This window comes from Oncorhynchus kisutch, unplaced genomic scaffold (assembly GCF_002021735.2).
Source record: "Oncorhynchus kisutch isolate 150728-3 unplaced genomic scaffold, Okis_V2 Okis06b-Okis10b_hom, whole genome shotgun sequence".
Lineage (NCBI taxonomy): Eukaryota > Metazoa > Chordata > Actinopteri > Salmoniformes > Salmonidae > Oncorhynchus > Oncorhynchus kisutch.
Window position 1 is genome coordinate 5,504,963 of NW_022261983.1, and position 23,700 is coordinate 5,528,662.

The 23,700-nt window shown below is 47.5% G+C and overlaps 1 protein-coding gene across 2 annotated transcripts in view; it reads right to left on the bottom strand.

Moving 5' to 3' along the window:
- The window catches only part of prkar1b (protein kinase, cAMP-dependent, regulatory, type I, beta), a 194,405-nt gene that overhangs the window by 66,830 nt on the left and 103,875 nt on the right, over window positions 1–23,700 (bottom strand). For both annotated transcript variants that reach the window (XM_031814385.1, XM_031814386.1), the window contains one exon: window positions 5,774–5,835. In XM_031814385.1, the coding sequence (XP_031670245.1) occupies window positions 5,774–5,835 (62 nt within the window). The remainder of the gene's footprint in view (window positions 1–5,773; window positions 5,836–23,700) is intronic.

The following is a 23,700-nucleotide window of genomic DNA, read 5'->3' on the forward strand; positions in this document are numbered from 1 at the left end:
GTGTGTGTATGTGTGTGTGTGTATGTGTAACTATGTGTGTGTGTGTGTGTGTAACTATGTGAGTGTGTGTGTGTGTGTAACTATGTGAGTGTGTGTATGTGTGTGTGTGTGTATGTGTAACTATGTGTGTGTGTGTGTGTAACTATGTGAGTGTGTGTATGTGTGTGTGTGTATGTGTAACTATGTGTGTGTGTGTGTGTGTGTGTGTGTGTGTGTGTGTGTGTATGTGTGTGTATGTGTGTGTGTGTGTGTATGTGTGTGTATGTGTGTGTGTGTGTGTGTGTGTGTGTGTGTGTGTGTGTGTGTGTGATTGAGGAGTTGAAAGGCTGGAGGATCCCCGTGCTGAGGGTTCACAGGAGTTCATTCAGCTAATTAATATTGTGTGTAGAGGCTAGAGTCGTTCATCACACACATTTATCACTGGAGAGGGGAGAGAGGTTCAGGACTGTGTCCTCTCTGTCCCCTCCATCCAACCTGCTTCAACCTGGCCCGCCTTCTTCAGCTCCCTCTCTCCCTCTTTCATCTCATCTCTCTCTGTCTTTCTTTCATTCCCTCATTCTCTCACTCCATCTCTCTATTCTCTCCACTCTTCCTGTCTTTTATCACCTGGGCTGTGAACTCTTTGTTTTCCCTTCTAGCAGAACCCTGAGCCCCAAGACCGCAGGCAAATATTTGACAGAGACACACACAAAATTGAGCGCACACACACACACACGCATTCATGCACGTGTCCACACACACACACACACACACACACACACACACACACACACACACACACACACACACACAGGTGGATGCACTCCAGCACACACAGTAAGAAAGACCTTGTTTCAACATAGGGGAAGTGTAACAAGCATTGCTGCCAACGTTCTTTGACTGTCTCCAAAAGGACTACATCCCCGGATCACGTTTGCTTTGTGTCACCTGGCTAGAATGCTGTATGTACACCGACGACTGAGGAATACCAGTCTTTACAGCAAACAAACTGTTCCTGTGAGGTTTTATTGACTCTTTTGATATACTGTGTAGGCCTGTACTTGTACCGATATAGGATCTTAATTTGAGCCAGTTTGCTACAGCAGGAAAATGATCCTGCTGCAACAGGAAACGTGAATTAATACATGGTTTATAATTAATAGATCTTTTTGTTGGGGTTGACACATTTTTCATAAGGGAAAATTACAAACTTCAGAAGCCATTTTAGACCTCAAATACCACTACAAGTTCTACATTTCCTGCATTGCATTATCCTGCAACACTGTGATCAAATTAAGATTCTTCATCTGTACTTTTTACTTAAATACTCTAGTAAAATTTGAGTTTTAAGATCTGCCTGAGCCTCTTCTCTGACATGGTGTGTTCTTGCTGCTGTGTGAGAGCTGGGGTCATTTGAGGGCATTTTCAACCTCAAATCACAGCAAATAGAAAGTGTTTTTGAAACTAGCCTAGACGTGAACATTAGAAGGTGTCTTCCTTATGCACCTGCCCAGACACAGATTCCTTGGTAACACCGACGGGGTTGATCCTACATTTGAAATGCAGCAGATTAAGATGAGCTAGGCCACGGTTAGGCTAGGCCACGGTTAGGCTAGGTCACGGTTAGGCTAGGCCACGGTTAGGCTAGGCCACGGTTAGGCTAGGCCACGGTTAGGCTAGGCCACGGTTAGGCTAGGCCACAGTTAGGCTAGGCCACGGTTAGGCTAGGCCACGGTTAGACTAGGCCACGGTTAGGCTAGGCCACGGTTAGGCTAGGTCACGGTTAGGCTAGGCCACGGTTAGGCTAGGCCACGGTTAGGCTAGGCCACGGTTAGACTAGGCCACGGTTAGGCTAGGCCACGGTTAGGCTAGGCCACCGTGTTACATCAGGATAACAGTTTAGTCATACCTGGATAATCCATTATATACACTGACTGTAAAAAACATTAAGAACACCTTCCTAATATTGAGATGCACCTCATTTTGCTCTCAGAACAGCATTAATTCATCAGGACATGGACTCTTCAAGTTGTCGAAAGCGTTCCACAGGAATGCTGGCCCATATTGACTCCAATGCTTCCCACAGTTGTGTCAAGTTGGCTGGATGTCCTTTGGGTGGTGGACCATTCTTGATACACACAGGAAACTGTGGAAAAACCCAGCAACACTGCAGTTTGTGACACTCAACCTGGTGCGTCTGATACCTACTATCATACCCTGTTCAAAGGCACTTCAATCTTTTGTCTTGCCCATTCGCCCTTTGAATGGCACACATACACAATCCATGTCTCAGTTGTCTCAAGGCTTAACAATCCTTCTTTAACCCATCTACTCCCCTTCATCTACACTGAAGTGGATTTAACAAGTGACATCAATAAAGGATCATATCTTTCACCTGGATTCACCTGATCAGTCTGTCAGTGAAAGGTGTTCTTAATGTCCTGTACACTCAGTTTTTATACTATATATATATATATATACTGTTAAACCATAGATATCTTTGGTGTAAACAGCCAGGAGCTGCAGCAGAGTCCAGACAGTGAACAGTGACATCAGTAGTCTGTAGTGTATACTGTAGTAATGTACTGTAGTAATGTACTGTAGCTAACACAGCAGCTGGGATGCTCTCTCTCTTCCTCTGTCTCCCTTCCCCACTGCCTCTCTCTGTCTCCCTTCCTCACTACCTCGCTCTCTCTCTTCATCTGTCTCCCTTCCCCACTGCCTCTCTCTGTCTCCCTTCCCCACTGCCTCTCTCTCTGTCTCCCTTCCTCACTACCTCGCTCTCTCTCTTCATCTGTCTCCCTTCCCCATTGCCTCTCTCTCTTCATCTGTCTCCCTTCCCCACTGCCTCGCTCTCTCTCTCTCTCTCCCTTCCTCACTACCTCGCTCTCTCTCTCTCTCCCTTCCCACTGCCCTCTCTCTCTCTCCCTTCCCCACTGCCTCTCTCTCTCTCCCTTCCCCACTGCCTCTCTCTGTCTCCTTTCCCCACTGCCTCCTCTCTGTCTCCCTTCTCCACTGCCTCTCTCTGTCTTCCTTCCCCACTGCCTCTCTCTCTCCCTTCCCCACTGCCTCTCTCTCTCTCTCCCTTCCCCACTGCCTCTCTCTCTCCCTTCCCCACTGCCTCTCTCTCTCCCTTCCCCACTGCCTCTCTCTCTCTCCCTTCCCCACTGCCTCTCTCTCTCTTCCCCACTGCCTCTCTCTCTCCCTTCCCCACTGCCTCTCTCTCTCTCTCTCCCTTCCCAACTGCCTCTCTCTCTCTCTCCCTTCCCCACTGCCTCTCTCTCTCTCCCTTCCCCACTGCCTCTCTCTATGTCTCCCTTCCCCACTGCCTCCCTCTCTCTCTCCCTTCCCCACTGCCTCTCTCTCTCCCTTCCCCACTGCCTCTCTCTCTCTCCCTTCCCCACTGCCTCTCTCTCTCTCTCCCTTCCCCACTGCCCTCTCTCTCTCCCTTCCCCACTGCCTCTCTCTCTCTCCCTTTCCCACTGCCTCTCTCTCTCTCTCCCTTCCCCACTGCCTCTCTCTCTGTCCCTTCCCCACTGGCCTCTCTCTCTGTCCCTTCCCCCACTGCCTCTCTTTCTCTCCCTTCCCCACTGCCTCGCGATCCCTCTCTCTCCCTTCCCCACTGCCTCTCTCTCTCTCCCTTCCCCACTGCCTCGCGCTCCCTCTCTGTCCCTTCCCCACTGCCTCTCTCTCTGTCCCTTCCCCACTGCCTCTCTTTCTCTCCCTTCCCCACTGCCTCGCGATCCCTCTCTCTCCCTTCCCCACTGCCTCTCTCTCTCTCCCTTCCCCACTGCCTCGCGCTCCCTCTCTCTCCCTTCCCCACTGCCTCTCTCTCTCTCCCTTCCCCACTGCCCTCTCTCTCTCTCTCTTCACCCACCTCCTAGTTATCACCAAATTAGGACAGATACTGTAGAGTCCACCACAGGAGCACTGTCTGGGGGAAGCAGGGGGGGAGAGAGAGAGGGTGTGTACACGCCTATATGTGTGCCTATTGCCTGAATCTACTATATACTGTGTGTTTGTGTCTGTCTCTGTGTGTGCCAATGTGTGGCTTAATCTGTTTGTGTCTGTATGTATGTGTGTGAGGTTTCAGTAAGTGTGGTTATGTGTGTTTGTGTCTGTATGTATGTGTGTCTGTGTGTGAGGTTACAGTAAGTGTGGTTACGTGTGTTTGTGTCTGTCTGGATGTGTGTGTGAGGTTACAGTAAGTGTGGTTGTGTGTGTTTGTGTCTGTCTGTATGTGTGTGTGAGGTTTACAGTAAGTGTGGTTACGTGTGTTTGTGTCTGTCTGGATGTGTGTGTGAGGTTACAGTAAGTGTGGTTACGTGTGTTTGTGTCTGTCTGGATGTGTGTGTGAGGTTACAGTAAGTGTGGTTATGTGTGTTTGTGTCTGTCTGGATGTGTGTGTGAGGTTACAGTAAGTGTGGTTATGTGTGTTTGTGTCTGTCTGGATGTGTGTGTGAGGTTACAGTAAGTGTGGTTATGTGTGTTTGTGTCTGTCTGTATATGTGTGAGGTTACAGTAAGTGTGGTTATGTGTGTTTGGTGTCTGTCTGTATGTGTGTGAGGTTACAGTAAGTGTGGTTATGTGTGTTTGTGTCTGTCTGTATGTGTGTAAGGTTACAGTAAGTGTGGTTATGTGTGTTGTGTCTGTCTGTATGTGTGTGAGGTTACAGTAAGTGTGGTTATGTGTGTTTGTGTCCATCTGGATGTATGTGTGAGGTTACAGTAAGTGTGGTTATGTGTGTGTGTGTGTGTGTGTGTGTGTGTGTGTGTGTGTGTGTGTGTGTGTGTGGTGTGTGTGTGTGTGTGTGTGTGTGTGTGTGTGTGTGAGGTTACAGTAAGTGTGGTTATGTGTGTTTGTGTCCATCTGTATGTGTGTGTGAGGTTACAGTAAGTGTGGTTATGTGTGTTTGTGTCTGTCTGTATGTGTGTGAGGTTACAGTAAGTGTGGTTATGTGTGTTTGTGTCCATCTGGATGTGTGTGTGAGGTTACAGTAAGTGTGGTTATGTGTGTTTGTGTCTGTCTGGATGTGTGTGTGAGGTTACAGTAAGTGTGGTTATGTGTGTTTGTGTCTGTCTGTATGTGTGTGAGGTTACAGTAAGTGTGGTTATGTGTGTTTGCGTCTATCTGTGTGTGTTGAGGTTACAGTAAGTGTGTGGTTACGTGTGTGTGTTTGTCTGTGAGTCTGTGTTCGATAGGGAACCCAGATTGTCTCTGTTTAACGTGAAAGGCTATGGGATGTCTAGACTGAGACCTTGGACTGCTGCGCTTAGACTGGGTCGTTACTAGCTGGCACAGCCACAAGGCCCTGCTTTTTTCTAAAAAGCATCTTATTAAAATCTGATTTTAAACCTAACCCTAACCATAATCACACTGCTAACCTTATGCCTAACACTAACCTTAAATTAAGGCAAGAATTGTTTTCATTTTGTTTTCATGAATTTTACAGATAAGGCCAATTTAGACTTTGTGGCTGTGGTAACTAGTGACAACGGTCAGACTTGGAAGAAGTCACACTGACATCTGGTAGAAAGAGAGGGAGAGTACAGTCAGTACTACAGTCTCTCTGTGTGTGTGTGTGTGTGTGGTGTGTGTTGTGTGTGTGTGTGTGTGTGTGTGTGTGTGTGTGTGTGTGTGTGTGTGTGTGTGTGTGTGTGTTGTGTGTGTGTGTGTGTGTGTGTGTGTGTGTGTGTGGTAATTTCAGTAGTTTCAGTGTGTACAGTAGGTCTAACTATGTGTTCTGTATGTGTGTATTACAGAGGTTAACACATTATACATTATGTTCACAAACCTTGCTGAATAACTGTCTCTCCCGCAATGTGCATGACAGGGAACATGGCATCAAATATGTCACTATGATGAGAGAGAGAGAGAGAGAGAGAGAGAGAGAGAGAGGGAGAGATAGAGAGAGAAGAGAGAGAGAGAGAGAGAAAACAGTGGTTAGTATTGCCATTTGTCCGTCACACACACCCCTCAACATAGAAGTGTTTTCCACCAGTGATGTGTGACATTGGAGAAAGAGCAGCCTTCAACACAGCCGTTAGTGCTCTCATCTCAGTCCTTTATGAAGGGGATCAGGCTGCAAACAAACACGGTAGACACACACACACACACACACACAGAGCCCAGAGAACTCTGCATGACCCGGACACACACACAGCACCTCAGCCCCAGCCAAACCACTTCCAATACACACCTGGACAAGCAAACCACTAACCCTTCATCGCCAACACCATCATCATCATCATCATCACACCAGCTCCCACAATCCATCTGGAGCTCTGTCATCAACTCTACAACATCCAACACACATCCTGAGTCCACCACATACAGTAAGAACAGGCATGCAGTCACTCAGACATGCAAATTATTCTTTTTTGAAATAGTGTAGCTGCCTACCACCCAGACTCAACTGTAATGTTGAGAGGTGGAGGGGGGCAGAGAGAGGATCATACTGTACAACTCAACTGGCTGTTGAGGACCACCAACCCTCCTCCACCTCCTCACCCCCCAGTGGTCTGTCCTGTTGAGGACCACCAACCCTCATCCACCTCCTCACCCCCCAGTGGTCTGTCCTGTTGAGGACCACCAACCCTGCTCCACCTCCTCCCCCTCCTCACCCCCCAGTGGTCTGTCCTGTTGAGGACCACCAACCCTGCTCCACCTCCTCCCCCTCCACCTCCTCACCCCCCAGTGGTCTGTCCTGTTGAGGACCACCAACCCTCCTCCACTTCCTCCCCCTCCACGTCCTCACCCCCCAGTGGTCTGTCCTGTTGAGGACCACCAACCCTCCTCCACCTCCTCCCCCTCCACCTCCTCACCCCCCAGTGGTTTTGTCCTGTTTAGGACCACCAACCCTCCTCCATCTCCTCCCCCTCCTCACCCCCCAGTGGTCTGTCCTGTTGAGGACCACCAACCCTGCTCCACCTCCTCCCCCTCCTCACCCCCCAGTGGTCTGTCCTGTTGAGGACCACCAACCCTCCTCCACCTCCTCCCCCTCCACCTCCTCACCCCCCAGTGGTCTGTCCTGTTTAGGGCCCCCAGTCCTCCTCCACCTCCTCACCCCCCAGTGGTCTGTCCTGTTTAGGGCCCCCAGTCCTCCTCCACCTCCTCCCCTCCATCTCCCACCAGTGATCTGTCCTGTTTAGGGCCCCCAGTCCTCCTCCACCTCCTCACCCTCCACCTCCCAGTGGTCTGTCCTGTTTAGGACCACCAACCCTCCACCACCTCCTCACCCTCCACCTCCCACCAATGGTCTGTCCTGTTTAGGACCACCAGCCCTCCTCCACCTCCACCTCCCAATGGTCTGTCCTGTTTAGGACCACCAGTCCTCCTCCACCTCCACCTCCCAATGGTCTGTCCTGTTTAGGACCACCAGTCCTCCTCCACCTCCTCACCCTCCACCTCCCACCAGTGGTCTGTCCTGTTTAGGATCACCAACCCTCCTCCACCTCCTCCACCTCCTCCCCCTCCACCTCCCACCAGTGGTCTGTCCTGTTTAGGACCACCAGTCCTCCTCCACCTCCTCCCCCTCCACCTCCCACCAGTGGTCTGTCCTGTTTAGGGCCCCCAGTCCTACTCCACCCCCACCTTCACCTCCACCCAGTGGTCTGTCCTGGCCTGTGTCACTACCAAGTCACTACCCCTCAGTTGAGAGCCCTGTTGTGGGATAGGCCTAATAGGTCTGCGTGGGTGTTGTGGCTTGTTCTGCTTGTTGTGCACCACGCCATCAAAGGAGCAGCTGAAACTACTGACTGTCTAACAGAGTGGCTGAACAAAACTAACAAACCTGTTTGTTGCAGCTGGTACATTTTAACAGTGTGTGTGTGTGTGTCTGTGTTCAGAGCCACATGAGGAAACTGAAGCGTGACTCTGCAGCACCAGCCTGGTATCATAGACTAGACGTAACATAGTAAACGTAAAAGTAGTATGATATGTTAGTTTGGTATGGTTATATAAGACAGAAGGTTACTTAATCCTTTACACTCATGGGAATTGGCCTATATGCATAGGGCTTAATTGAAATGTTTCTTAAAGAAGAGAAACGAAAAGCATATTCTATGCATAATCATGGTAGCAATCAAAAGGGAACCGTTCTGAGATTATGGGAAAATGATTAGACCTAAGGTCTAAGGCACTGCATCTCTAGAGGCATCACTACAGACCCTGCAGTGCTAGAGACATCCCTACAGACCCTGGTTTGATTCCAGGCTGTATCACAATGATTGGGAGTCCCATTAGGAGGCACACAATTGGCTCAGCGTCATCCGGTTTGGCCAGGGTAGACCATCATTGTAAATAAGAATTTGTTCTTAACTGACATGCCTAGTTAAATAAAGGTTAAATAAAATAAAAGATAAAAGGTGAGGACACAACAGTTGACCTGACAAGACTGAATACAAACATTATACTGTTGTGTTGATTTCATGAGCATTTTACATTTACTGTACTTATCAACACATGTTATATTTACTGTACTTATCAACACATGTTATATTTACTGTACTTATCAACACATGTTATATTTACTGTACTTATCAACACATGTTATATTACTGTAACTTATCAACACATGTTATATTTACTGTACTTATCACACATGTTACATTTACTGTACTATCAACACATGTTATATTTACTGTACTTATCAACACATGTTATATTTACTGTACTTATCAACACATGTTATATTTACTGTACTTATCAACACATGTTATATTTACTGTACTTATCAACACATGTTATATTTACTGTAACTTATCAACAACATGTTACATTTACTGTACTTATCAACACATGTTATATTTACTGTACTTATCAACACATGTTATATTACTGTACTTATCACACATGTTATATTTACTGTACTTATCAACACATGTATATTTACTGTACTTATCAACACATGTTATATTTACTGTACTTATCAACACATGTTACATTTACTGTACTTATCAACACATGTTATATTTACTGTACTTATCAACACATGTTATAATTTACTGTACTTATCAACACATGTTATATTTACTGTACTTATCAACACATGTTATATTTACTGTACTTATCAACACATGTTATATTTACTGTACTTATCAACACATGTTATATTTACTGTACTTATCAACACATGTTATATTTACTGTACTTATCAACACATGTTATATTTACTGTACTTATCAACACATGTTATATTTACTGTACTTATCAACACATGTTATATTTACTGTACTTATCAACACATGTTATATTTACTGTACTTATCAACACATGTTATATTTACTGTACTTATCAACACAGTTATATTTACTGTACTTATCAACACATGTTATATTTACTGTACTTATCAACACATGTTATATTTACTGTACTTATCAACACATGTTATATTTACTGTACTTATCAACACATGTTATATTTACTGTACTTATCAACACATGTTATATTTACTGTACTTATCAACACATGTTATATTTACTGTACTTATCAACACATGTTATATTTACTGTACTTATCAACACATTTTTTGCTAATGAAATCTGAAAATACTCTGGATACTGTACATTCATTAACATGATACAAATATTCCTGGAAAATGTGGAGTAGGTGCAACATAAGACAAACAAATGAGAAGTGTTTGAGTGAGAGGACTAACTGGTGTCTCCAAGGGACAAGGGTTTGAGTGAGAGGACTAACTGGTGTCTCCAAGTGGACAAGGGTTTGAGTGAGAGGACTAACTGGTGTCTCCAAGTGGACAAGGGTTTGAGTGAGAGGACTAACTGGTGTCTCCAAGTGGACAAGGGTTTGAGTGAGAGGACTAACTGGTGTCTCCAAGTGGACAAGGGTTTGAGTGAGAGGACTAACTGGTGTCTCCAAGTGGACAAGGGTTTGAGTGAGAGGACTAACTGGTGTCTCCAAGTGGACAAGGGTTTGAGTGAGAGGACTAACTGGTGTCTCCAAGTGGACAAGGGTTTGAGTGAGAGGACTAACTGGTGTCTCCAAGTGGACAAGGGTTTGAGTGAGAGGACTAACTGGTGTCTCCAAGTGGACAAGGTTTGAGTGAGAGGACTAACTGGTGTCTCCAAGTGGACAAGGGTTTGAGTGAGAGGACTAACTGGTGTCTCCAAGTGGACAAGGGTTTGAGTGAGAGGACTAACTGGTGTCTCCAAGTGGACAAGGGTTTGAGTGAGAGGACTAACTGGTGTCTCCAAGTAGACAAGGGTTTGAGTGAGAGGACTAACTGGTGTCTCCAAGTGGACAAGGGTTTGAGTGAGAGGACTAACTGGTGTCTCCAAGTGGACAAGGGTTTGAGTGAGAGGACTAACTGGTGTCTCCAAGTGGACAAGGGTTTGAGTGAGAGGACTAACTGGTGTCTCCAAGTGGACAAGGGTTTGAGTGAGAGGACTAACTGGTGTCTCCAAGTAGACAAGGGTTTGAGTGAGAGGACTAACTGTTGTCTCCAAGTGGACAAGGGTTTGAGTGAGAGGACTAACTGGTGTCTCCAAGTGGACAAGGGTTTGAGTGAGAGGACTAACTGGTGTCTCCAAGTGGACAAGGGTTTGAGTGAGAGGACTAACTGGTGTCTCCAAGTGGACAAGGGTTTGAGTGAGAGGACTAACTGGTGTCTCCAAGTGGACAAGGGTTTGAGTGAGAGGACTAACTGGTGTCTCCAAGTGGACAAGGGTTTGAGTGAGAGGACTAACTGGTGTCTCCAAGTGGACACACCTCTACAAAGTGTACACAGTTCCTGTTGGAGATAGGAACACAAGCATTCCGCTACAACCCCAATAACAGCTGCTAAATGTGTTTATGCCAATATCAGTTCATTTGATGAAATACAGCAAGAACACTTGTTTTGTTTGGAAAACAACCCCGCATCCCCGTCACCACACAATTACTGTTGTTGTTAATGGAATTGAAAAATGGTCCATTATAAATCGCAATCTAGGTCAGGTGGGCATCATTTGAAAGCCGGTTCTAATGCCAACACGAGTAACTAAGTCATAAAATACGATATGCAGTGTTAGGATTTCACAATTCAGGGAAACGGATCATCATTTTGGTGCGCACAGAAAGGAGTCATGAGTGCATTCAGGTGGGTGTGTTGTGGTGAATTTCCAGAACGTCTGTCAGTCAGAACCCATACAGAGCTCTGACATCATGTCAGTCAGAACCCATACAGCGCTGTGAAGCACAGAGCCAGAGCTCTGACATCATGTCAGTCAGAACCCATACAGCGCTGTGAAGCACAGAGCCAGAGCTCTGACATCATGTTTAGCATGTTACTGTACAGCCACTGTGTTCCAATGTAGGCCTTTATCAGTGCCCAGATCTGCCATTTTCAACCCGTATGTATACGTTTATGAGTGTAAAAGGCTACGACAAAAAATGAAAGGAGGGTGGTTGGTTGGAGTGGATGGGTAGGTGTATAACACAAACGTCTAACAACACAAAGGTTGTGTGTTCCAATCTCATCACGGAGAATTCTAGGCAGGTAGTCTAGTGGTTAGAGCATTGGGCCAGTAACCGAAACGTTGCTAGATCTGACTGACTTGCCTAGTTAAATAAAAGTTAATTAGCAACTTTGCAACTACTTATAACTTTTGAGCTACTTTGCAACTATATAGCATGTTTGCTAACCTTTCCCCTAACCCTAACCTTAACCCTTTAACCTAACTCCTAAGCCTTAACCTTAACCCTAACCTTTACCCCTAGCCCAGCTAACGTTAGCCACCTAGCTAACGTTAGTCCCCAAAAATTGGAATTCATAAAATATCATACCTATTGCAAATTTGTAACATATTTTATGAATTGCAATTCGTAATATATCATACAAAATAATGACGGACATCCACAAATAAATGCGTGCTATATAAAACATTACATAAATTGATAGATAGATTTACGTTTATTATATTACTTCCACTCATGAGTCCAGGTTGGGAACACACTCAATGGGTCGTTTAAATGCATTGTGTTGGTTAGTTCTGCAGCACAATAAACAGGTTGTTTAAATGCATGGTGTTGGTTCATTTCGTAGATAAAAGCTAGTGGGATGGGCAGGGACAGGAAAATATCCATCCCTCCCTATCCCTCCCAATCTTTTTATCTTACTCTCGCCCTTTCCCTCACCCTGTATTTGCCTCCCTCGGGCATAATCAGCTGCATACCATCAGTCTAATATTAAATATAGAATACATATATAATAACAATAAAAGAAGCTGGATATCAAAGATACAGAGCCACAGGTGGTGGTGGTAGAGGTGGTGGAGGTGGGGGTAGAGGTGGTGGTGGAGGTGGGGGTAGAGGTGGTGGTGGAGGTGGGGGTAGAGGTGGTGGAGGTGGGGGTAGAGGTGGTGGTGGAGGTGGGGGTAGAGGTGGTGGTGGAGGTGGGGGTAGAGGTGGTGGTGGTAGAGGTGGTGGAGGTGGGGGTAGAGGTGGTGGTGGAGGTGGAGGTGGGGCTAGAGGTGGTGGAGGTGGGGGTAGAGGTGGTGGAGGTGGGGGTAGAGGTGGTGGTGGAGGGGGTAGAGGTGGTGGAGGTGGGGGTAGAGGTGGTGGAGAAGGGGGTAGAGGTGGTGGAGGTAGAGGTGGGTGGTGGAGGTGGGGGTAGAGGTGGTGGTGGAGGTGAGGTTAGGGGTGGTGGAGGTGGGGGTAGAGGGTGGTGGAGGTGGGGGTAGAGGTGGTGGAGAAGGGGGTAGAGGTGGTGGAGGTGGGGGTAGAGGTGGTGGTGGAGGTGGGGGTAGAGGTGGTGGTGGAGGTGAGGTAGGGGGTGGTGGAGGTGGGGGTAGAGGTGGTGGAGGTGGGGGTAGAGGTGGTGGAGGTGAGGGTAGAGGTGGTGGAGGTGGGGGTAGAGGTGGTGGTGGAGGTGGGAGTAGAGGTGGTGGTGGAGGATGAGGGTAGGGGTGGTGGAGGTGGGGGTAGAGGTGGTGGAGGTGGGGGTAGAGGTGGTGGTGGAGGTGGGGGTAGAGGTGGTGGAGGTGGGGGTAGAGGTGGTGGTGGAGGTGGGAGTAGAGGTGGTGGTGGAGATGAGGGTAGGGGTGGTGGAGGTGGGGGTAGAGGTGGTGGAGGTGGGGGTAGAGGTGGTGGTGGAGGTGGGGGTAGAGGTGGTGGTGGAGGTGGGGGTGGTGGTGGAGATGAGGGTAGGAGGGTGGTGGAGGTGGTGGTGGAGATGGTGGTGGAGGTGAATGTAGGGGTGGTGGAGGTGGTAGTAGAGGTGGTGGTGGAGGTGAGGGTAGGGGTGGTGGAGGTGGTGGTAGAGGTGGGGGTAGAGGTGGTGGTGGAGGTGGTGGTGGTGGAGGTGGTGGTAGAGGTGGTGGTGGAGGTGGAGGGGAGGGTAGGGGTGGTGGAGGTGGTGGTAGAGGTGGTGGGGGTAGAGATGGTGGTGGTGGAGGTGGGGGGTAGAGGTGGTGGTGGTGGAGGTGGGGGTAGAGGTGGTGGTGGTGGAGGTGGGGTGGTAGAGGTGGTGGTGGTGGAGGTGGGGGTAGAGGTGGTGGTGGTGGAGGTGGGGGTAGAGGTGGTGGTGGTGGAGGTGGGGGTAGAGGTGGTGGTGGTGGAGGTGGGGGTAGAGGTGGTGGTGGTGGAGGTGGGGGTAGAGGTGGTGGTGGTGGAGGTGGAGGTAGAGGTGGTAGAGGTGGAGGTAGAGGTGGTAGAGGTGGTGGTGGTGGAGGTAGAGCTGGTAGAGGTGGAGGTAGAGGTGGTAGAGGTGGTGGTGGTGGAGGTAGAGGTGGTAGAGGTGGTGGTGGTGGAGGTGGAGGTAGAGGTGGTAGAGGTGGAGGTAGAGGTGGTAGAGGTGGTGGTGGTGGAGGTAGAGCTGGTAGAGGTGGAGGTAGAGGTGGTAGAGGTGGTGGTGGTGGAGGTAGAGGTGGTAGAGGTGGGGGTGGAATAAACTCCCTAGGTATTTGATGATGTGATGATGGTGTATAAAAGTTGTGTTGGGAAGGTGGATTTGGCCAGCTGGTGGCTCTGTGATCTCCAGCTGGCTGGCCACTGACTCACACACACATACACACACACACACACACACACACACACACACACACACACACACACACACACACACACACACACACACACACACACACACACACACACACACACACACACACACACACACACACACACACACACAGTACTAACAAAGACAAGCATGCACGCAAATGCAAGGACCCCCCCCCCCCCACAAGCCTGCTAACATATCAAAAACAATAAGATATTTGTGTGTATGTGTTCATGATACACCCATCATCCCACCTATACATACGCAAGCACATAAAAACAACACACACACACACACCATCCCACCCACTCTACTCCACGGCACGCCACAGTGCACCTGAGAGCTACAAGCCATTTAGTAGTGATTAGTCACAACAACATCTGCAACAGCACAGCCAACAGCTGATCCCAAATCTGTGGCCATCTCACATACAACATGGGGCTCGTTTATGAAGACGTTCCAACAGCTGATCCTAGATCAGAGTTCTAGAGGACGAGGACTCAGTCCCTTGACCGGGGGATGTCTGGTAGGGGTGTATCTCAATAGTCTAAAGTGGCATCCTCTCCTCGTCTCCTTACTACGTACTATGTGACAGAACAAGGCAGGATGGGAAAGCTGTCATTCCTTTGACTATTCAGGTCAGTGCAGATGAAGGAAAGGAGACAAGGAGACAAAGCTACTTCAGTCTATTGAGATGGACCTTCTTTCAATCAGCAGCCCCACTGGAAACCAGGAAGCTGAACACTCTGGGACATGCAGTACTTCAGCATGTCTAGGTGTGTATCATGACCTGCCCAGTGTGACACCTGTACCACCTGGTCGTTGTGTGTGTGTGTTCCACGATGATGTCAGCCAATGGAATGTGCCAAATGAATGTTCCGGGCCCAGACGTTGGACTTTGGTCTGCAATGATGGGTTGAAGGCCTAGTGTTCTGTTTAGGAGAGACAGCACCTGTCAGAATACAATGTAGCCCAGGTGGACTCCGCCCCCTCGGCCGGGAGTAGACGGTTAAAAGAAATAATGTTTTTGTACCCCGGCCAACACTGGGCCAATCATCCAGGATGTGATGCAACCTGGATTCGAACCAGGGACTGCAGTGACACCTCTTGCACTGAGATGGAGTGCCTTAGACTGCTGTGACACTCGGGAGCCCTAATGCCCACGATGTTACTATGACGACAGGATCAAAGGGACTCTATGTTCCCCTAACTCCTCCTTTAATTCCCTTGCTTCCTCCCTCCATATCTCTCTCTGTGTAATAGTCTCTATCCCTCCCTCCATTCCTCTATGTCTGTCTCTCTCCATGTCCCCTCTCTCTACCGGACTTCCTCTATGTCTGTCTCTCTCCATGTCCCCTCTCTCTACCGGACTTCCTCTATGTCTGTCTCTCTCCATGTCCCCTCTCTCTACCGGACTTCCTCTATGTCTGTCTCTCTCCATGTCCCCTCTCTCTACCGGACTTCCTCTATGTCTGTCTCTCTCCATGTCCCCTCTCTCTATCGGACTTCCTCTATGTCTGTCTCTCTCCATGTCCCCTCTCTCTACCGGACTTCCTCTATGTCTGTCTCTCTCCATGTCCCCTCTCTCTATCGGACTTCCTCTCTGTCTGTCTCTCTCCATGTCCCCTCTCTCTACCGGACTTCCTCTATGTCTGTCTCTCTCCATGTCCCCTCTCTCTACCGGACTTCCTCCCTCCATATCTCTCTCTGTGTAATAGTCTCTATCCCTCCCTCCATTCCTCTATGTCTGTCTCTCTCCATGTCCCCTCTCTCTATCGGACTTCCTCTATGTCTGTCTCTCTCCATGTCCCCTCTCTCTATCGGACTTCCTCTATGTCTGTCTCTCTCCATGTCCCCTCTCTCTTTTCTATCGGACTTCCTCTATGTCTGTCTCTCTCCATGTCCCCTCTCTCTACCGGACTTTCTCCTTCCCTCTCTCTTTTCTATCGGACTTCCTCTATGTCTGTCTCTCTCCATGTCCCCTCTCTCTACCGGACTTTCTCCCTCCCTCTCTCTTTTCTATCGGACTTCCTCTGTCTGTCTCTCTACTCTTTTTCCATGTCTCCTATCTCTGTGTGTTTGCCTCTTCCACCCTCCTTCTGACCCCCCCCCTTTCTGTACTCTCTCAATCTATCACCTTTCTTCTTAAGATTGAGTGATTGATTTTAGCGTGTCCTTTCAGCTCCCTGTAGCCCAGTAACCTTGGGGGAGAACGCCGCAGAGCGCCTCACAACAATGGCTGCCCTGTTCTGACAGAGAGAGGCAGAGAGAGAGAGAGAGAGAGAGAGAGAGACCGAATCTATCGCCCAAATACTAGGGGCCAGGAAGTTCACCTGCAACCTGGGGAGGGAGGGATAGAGGGAGAAAAGAGCAGAGATGGATGGAGGGATAGGTGGTGGTCTATGGAGACAAAGCTCCTGTCATAGACAGGTAGGGGGGAGGATGAGGAAGACTCTTATCTGGCTGACATAACTCTGACTTCACTGCAGGGCTGGGCAGGCTCCCACCCACCTCTACTCTCTAGGGGTGCAGTGCTGTACATGCATCTATTCTACAACACACTGTCTGTCTTCACAACACACACACACACACCATAAATCACACATACCTGTCCAGGACAATACACAATATAGCGTGTGTGTGTACAACAATGTAGATGGTGCATGAAGTAGGTGATAGGAAGTTAAAGCAGATAGTTGACTCAGATCAGTCATTGGTTGACTGACTGGCATTGAGCAGCAGATCAACTAGACTACAAGGGAACTGATAAGACGTGATGATGATGGTATATGGCTTCATGTATTACGTTTACACAGTACAATGAGTTCATACAGGAAGGTGTGTTAAGGGTTTAATCAATGCAGAAAGGCCTGTTATCAGCCCTCGTACCAGTCCCCAGTGTGATCAATGAGCAGAGAGTGGATGAGACTACTCCCTCTATCACAGCCACAATATCTACCTGTCACCAGCTAGAGTGGAGAGGAGGTGTGTGTGTGTAAGCGATACATGCCTCTCTCACACACGCACGCCCGGACAGATTCCACTAGACTAGATTCCACTAGACTAGATTCCACTAGAGTAGATTCCACTAGAGTAGACTCCACTAGACTAGATTCCACTAGAGTAGATTCCACTAGACTAGATTCCACTAGACTAGATTCCACTAGACTCGATTCCTCTAGACTAGATTCCACTAGACTAGATTCCACTAGACTAGATTCCACTAGACTCGATTCCACTAGACTAGATTCCACTAGACTCGATTCCACTAGACTAGATTCCACTAGAGTAGATTCTACTAGACTAGATTCCACTAGAGTAGATTCCACTAGACTCGATTCCACTAGAGTAGATTCCATTAGACTAGATTCCACTAGACTCCACTAGAGTAGATTCCACTAGAGTAGATTTCAGTAGAGTAGATTCCAGTAGACTAGATTCCACTAGACTAAATTCCACTAGAGTAGATTCCACTAGACTCGATTCCACTTAACTAAATTCCACAAGAGTAGATTCCACTAGAGTAGATTCCAGGAGAGTAGATTCCACTAGACTAGATTCCATTAGAGTAGATTCCACTAGACTAGATTCCACTAGACTCGATTCCACTAGACTAGATTCCACTAGACTAGATTCCACTAGACTAGATTCCACTAGAGTAGATTCCACTAGAGTAGATTCCACTAGACTAGATTCCACTAGACTAGATTCCACTAGAGTAGATTCCACTAGAGTAGATTTCAGTAGAGTAGATTCCACTAGACTAGATTCCACTAGACTAAATTCCACTAGAGTAGATTCCACTAGACTCGATTCCACTAGACTCGATTCCACTTAACTAAATTCCACTAGAGTAGATTCCACTAGAGTAGATTCCAGGAGAGTAGATTCCACTAGACTAGATTCCATTAGAGTAGATTCCAGGAGAGTAGATTCCACTAGAGTAGATTACACTAGAGTAGATTCCACTAGAGTAGATTCCACTAGAGTAGATTACACTAGAGTAGATTCCACTAGAGTAGATTCCAGTAGACTCGATTCCACTAGAGTAGATTCCACTAGACTAGATTCCACTAGACTAGATTCCACAAGACTAGATTCCACTAGAGTAGATTCCACTAGATTAGATTTCAGTAGAGTAGATTCCAGTAGACTAGATTCCACTAGACTAAATTCCACTAGAGTAGATTCCACTAGAGTAGATTCCACTAGAGTAGATTCCACTAGAGTAGATTTCAGTAGAGTAGATTACACTAGACTCGATTCCACTAGACTAAATTCCACTAGAGTAGATTCCACTAGACTCGATTCCACTAGACTCGATTCCACTTAACTAAATTCCACTAGAGTAGATTCCACTAGAGTAGATTCCAGGAGAGTAGATTCCACTAGACTAGATTCCATTAGAGTAGATTCCAGGAGAGTAGATTCCACTAGAGTAGATTACACTAGACTAGATTCCACTAGACTAGATTCCATTAGACTAGATTCCACTAGAGTAGATTCCACTAGACTAGATTCCACTAGAGTAGATTCCACTAGAGTAGATTCCAGGAGAGTAGATTCCACTAGACTCGATTCCATTAGAGTAGATTCCAGGAGACTAGATTCCACTAGACTAGATTCCACTAGAGTAGATTCCACTAGACTAGATTCCACTAGACTAGATTCCTCTAGAGTAGATTCCACTAGAGTAGATTCCACTAGAGTAGATTCCACTAGAGTAGATTACACTAGACTAGATTCCTCTAGAGTAGATTCCACTAGAGTAGATTCCACTAGAGTAGATTCCTCTAGAGTAGATTCCACTAGACTAGATTCCTCTAGAGTAGATTCCACTAGAGTAGATTCCACTAGACTAGATTCCACTAGAGTAGATTCCACTAGACTAGATTCCACTAGACTAGATTCCACTAGAGTAGATTCCACTCTCCTCATTGATTTCAATCTCATATTGTCCTACTTGACTAGTTGGGTGACTAATGCCCTGTCATATCTCACTGAAATCCCCAGACAATGTCTATAAGTGTCTACAGCATGATGTGATAATCATCATAGGATACACTCCCAGTCTGACAGAACACTGCCAATCCCCATCCTCTGATGGACTGATTGACTGCAGAAGGAAAAACACTGTTTGTGATGAAACAACTCTCTTTTGTCCTTTGTTTTTCATACCATCATTATCCTCTTCCTCTGTCCTTTCCCTTCTGTTTGTTTTAACACACACACACACACACACACACACACACACACACACACACACACACACACACACACACACACACACACACACACACACACACACACACACACACACACACACACACACACACACACACACACACACACACACACACACACACACACACACACACACAAACTGCCACATCAGTGCTATATCGGCGCATGCCTTTCTTCTGTGTGTGTGCGTGTACTTGTGTGTGTGTGTGTGTGGTATATTATTGAGCCAAAACACTCATAAAAGGCAGTGCATGGGGGATTCCAGTCATTAAGGGAATCAGGCTAGTGGAGTGCTTGTTGTTCTTATTTCAGCTTGGCTGCATTTCGGTGCCACCCCTTCACACACATGCTCCCTCTCTTCCTGGTCACTGGTGTTGATTTGCTCAGCAGACGCCTCTTATCTGGGCCGACGGGGACGGTTTGTATTACCATCTACCAGACTAGTAACATTAGAGGGCTTTAAAGGAGCGCGGGCCGCCATCACTGTCTCTTTGTGCACAGCATGTTGGGTAACATACACACAGAGCTAACAACTGTCTGGATGTGGATTGATGTGGTTACACAACAAGATATATCCCAAAGTCACGACTTAAACTAAAGAACAAGACTGAGCAGTACCAAACTACCCCTCACAGTCTGTTCTATGTAGTCTGTACTATATCCCAGGTCCTGGCTGTTGGGGTGCTGTGCAGTGGGCTGAGGTGGGCATAGAAACCCCCCAGGCCAGGAGGGCACCTTTGAGGTTGCTCTGCCCTCCAACCCAGGCTGGCAGCACCCAGAGAGAGATAGAGAGTTGACTGAGGTAAACAGCATCATCATAACATTACAAATCTGTGGTAGAAAACAACATACCAAAAGTACAAAGCTGCTCTGTGACTCACAGTCTACTAACACACAGTCTACTAACACACAGTCTACTAACACACAGTCTACTAACACACAGTCTACTAACACACAGTCTACATGAAAGTCCTTTATACCGGCCAGCACTGGTCACAGCTACTCAGATGGAACAACTTGCTCATACTCACACACACACACACACACACACACACACACACACACACACACACACACACACACACACACACACACACACACACACACACACACACACACACACACACACACACACACACACACACACACACACACACACACACACACACAAGTAACTGAACAAACACACACACACACACACACAAGGAACTGAACAAACACACACACTAGCATACAAACACACTACACACATTTCTACACACACACAGCAGCATGTGGAAAAGCGTTTATCAGTAGCAGAGGTTGTTCTGGACAATAGGCAGCAGTGTGAGAGGCTCTGAGAGGATAAAGGAAGGTTTCATTATAAACCAAAGTGATTCAGAGAGGAGGGATTTTTATGACTTGAAAGCTGTTGGCACGTGCTCTGTCTCTCCCCGGGAGGGCGAGGACGAACGGAGGCACTGGCCGTGCCAGCTGCAGCCCACGCCATCTCTCCCGACACGCCTCCCGTTTGCCGCCGCCCGCCGACGCGAGGGAAAGCCCTCAGAGGTAGCAGATGATGATTAGACGAGACACACTACAGACACCCCACACCCCTAAAAACACTACAGACACCCCACACCCCTAAAAACACTACAGACACCCCACACCCCTAAAAACACTACAGACACCCCACACCCCTAAAAACACTACAGACACCCCACACCCCTAAAAACACTACAGACACCCCACACCTCTAAAAACACTACAGACACCCCACACCCCTAAAAACACTAGACACCCCACACCTCTAAAAACACTAGACACCCCACACCCCTAAAAACACTAGACACCCCACACCCCTAATAACACTAGACACCACACCTCTAAAAACACTACAGACACCACACACCCCTAAAAACACTACAGACACCACACACCTCTAAAAACACTACAGACACCCCACACCTCTAAAAACACTACAGACACCCCACACCCCTAAAAACACTACAGCCACCCCACACCCCTAAAACACTACAGACACCCCACACCCCTAAAAACACTACAGCCACCCCACACCCCTAAAAACACTACAGACACCCCACACCCCTAAAAATACTACAGACACCCCACACCTCTAAAAACACTAGACACCCCACACCTCTAAAAACACTACAGACAACCCACACCTCTAAAAACACTAGTAGAGGTGGTAGCAGTCCTACAGGGGTTGGAGTGGAGGGTTAGAGAGGAGAGTTAGAGAGGAGGGTTAGAGAGGAGGGTTAGAGAGGAGGGTTAGAGAGGAGGGTTAGAGAGGAGGGTTAGAGTTGAGGGTTAGAGTGGAGGGTTAGAGTGGAGGGTTAGAGAGGAGTTTTAGAGGGGGAGTTAGAGAGGTGGGTTAGAGAGGAGGGTTAGAGAGGAGTTTTAGAGAGGGGGTTAGAGAGAAGGGTTAGAGAGGAGGGTTAGAGTGAAGGGTTAGAGTGGAGGGTTAGAGAGGAGTTTTAGAGGGGGAGTTAGAGAGGTGGGTTAGAGAGGAGGGTTAGAGAGGAGTTTTAGAGAGAGGGTTAGAGAGGAGGGTTAGAGTGGAGGGTTAGAGTGGAGCGTTAGAGAGGAGTTTTAGAGGGGGGTTAGAGAGGAGGGTTAGAGAGGAGTTTTAGAGTGGGGTTAGAGAGGAGGGTTAGAAAGGAGGGTTAGAGAGGGGGGTTAGAGTGGAGGGTTAGAGAGGAGTTTTAGAGGGGGGGTTAGAGAGGAGGGTTGGAGAGGGGGTTCAAGAGGAGGGTTAGAGAGGAGGGTTAGAGAGGAGGGTTAGAGAGGAGGGTTAGACAGGATGGGGGAGTGTGTGTGGCAGACTGGAGCAGCTGAGGAGCGTGCGGGCGGTGTGTTGACCTGTGTGATCTGCTGCAGATAGACAGGCCAGGGGAGATATTTACACACAGTCAGCCAGGGACAAACCACCTGAGTAGAGAAAGTGGGGGGAGAGGAGGTGAGGGGTCTGGACTGAGCATGTAGGGCTGAGGTTCTGCATACACAGACACATCAACACACCCTAAGCCACAACACCACTAATACTGTCTTGCTTCAGTGCACTGCCAGTAACAGTACACACTGCTCATATGGTTCACGTGGGTATCCACCCAGTTTCATCTTGCATAACAAACAAGGGTGATAAACCAGGGTGATATAACTGAGCCAAAGGGCAAAGTCATATAGATATAGAAACCAACAGCTTTGTTCCCCATTTGAGCTGTACCACTGATAATAACTATAGTATCACTGCAGAATCACCACTATATCAGCCAGACCAACAGTCAATGCTGCCAGACGGCTTTTCTAACTAACTGGCTTACATGGGTGGGACCCACCAACCTGGACTACCTTGGACCCTGACAACCAACAGAGAGAGAGAGAGAGAGAGCAAACTAGAATGCTATTTGGCCCTACACAGAGAGTACACAGCGGCAGAATACCTGACCACTGTGACTGACCCAAAATTAAGGAAAGCCTTGACTATGTACAGACTCAGTGAGCATAGCCTTGCTATTGAGAAAGGCCGCCGTAGGCAGACATGGCTCTCAAGAGAAGACAGGCTATGTGCTCACTGCCCACAAAATGAGGTGGAAACTGAGCTGCACTTCCTAACCTCCTGCCCAATGTATGACCATATTAGAGAGACATATTTCCCTCAGATTACACAGATCCACAAAGAATTCGAAAACAAATCCAATTTTGAAAAACTCCCATATCTACTGGGTGAAATTCCACAGTGTGCCATCACAGCAGCAAGATTTGTGACCTGTTGCCACGAGAAAAGGGCAACCAGTGAAGAACAAACACCATTGTAAATACAACCCATATTTATGCTTATTTATTTTATCTTGTGTCCTTTAGCCATTTGTACATTGTTAGAACACTGTATATATATATAATATGACATTTGTAATGTCTTTACTGTTTTGAAACTTCTGTATGTGTAATGTTTACTGTTAATTTTTGTTGTTTTTCACTTTATATATTCACTTTGTATGTTGTCTACCTCACTTGCTTTGGCAATGTTAACACATGTTTCCCATGCCAATAAAGCCCTTGAATTGAATTGAATTGAATTGAGAGAGAGAGAGAGGTAGAGAGAGAGAGAGGTAGAGAGAGAGAGGTAGAGAGAGAAAGAGAGAGCGGTAGTGAGAGAGAGGTAGAGAGAGAGAGGTAGCGAGAGAGGTAGAGAGAGAGAGAGGTAGAGAGAGAGGTAGAGAGAGGTAGAGAGGTAGAGAGAGAGGTAGAGAGAGAGAGAGAGAGGTAGAGAGAGAGAGAGAGAGAGAGAGAGAGAGAGAGAGAGAGAGAGAGAGAGAGGGAGAGAGAGAGAGGGAGAGAGGGAGGGAGAGAGAGGGAGAGAGAGAAAGGTAGAGAGAGGTAGAGAGAGAAAGGTAGAGAGAGGTAGAGAGGTAGAGAGAGAGGTAGAGAGAGGTAGAGAGGTAGAGAGAGGTAGAGAGACAGAGAGGTAGAGA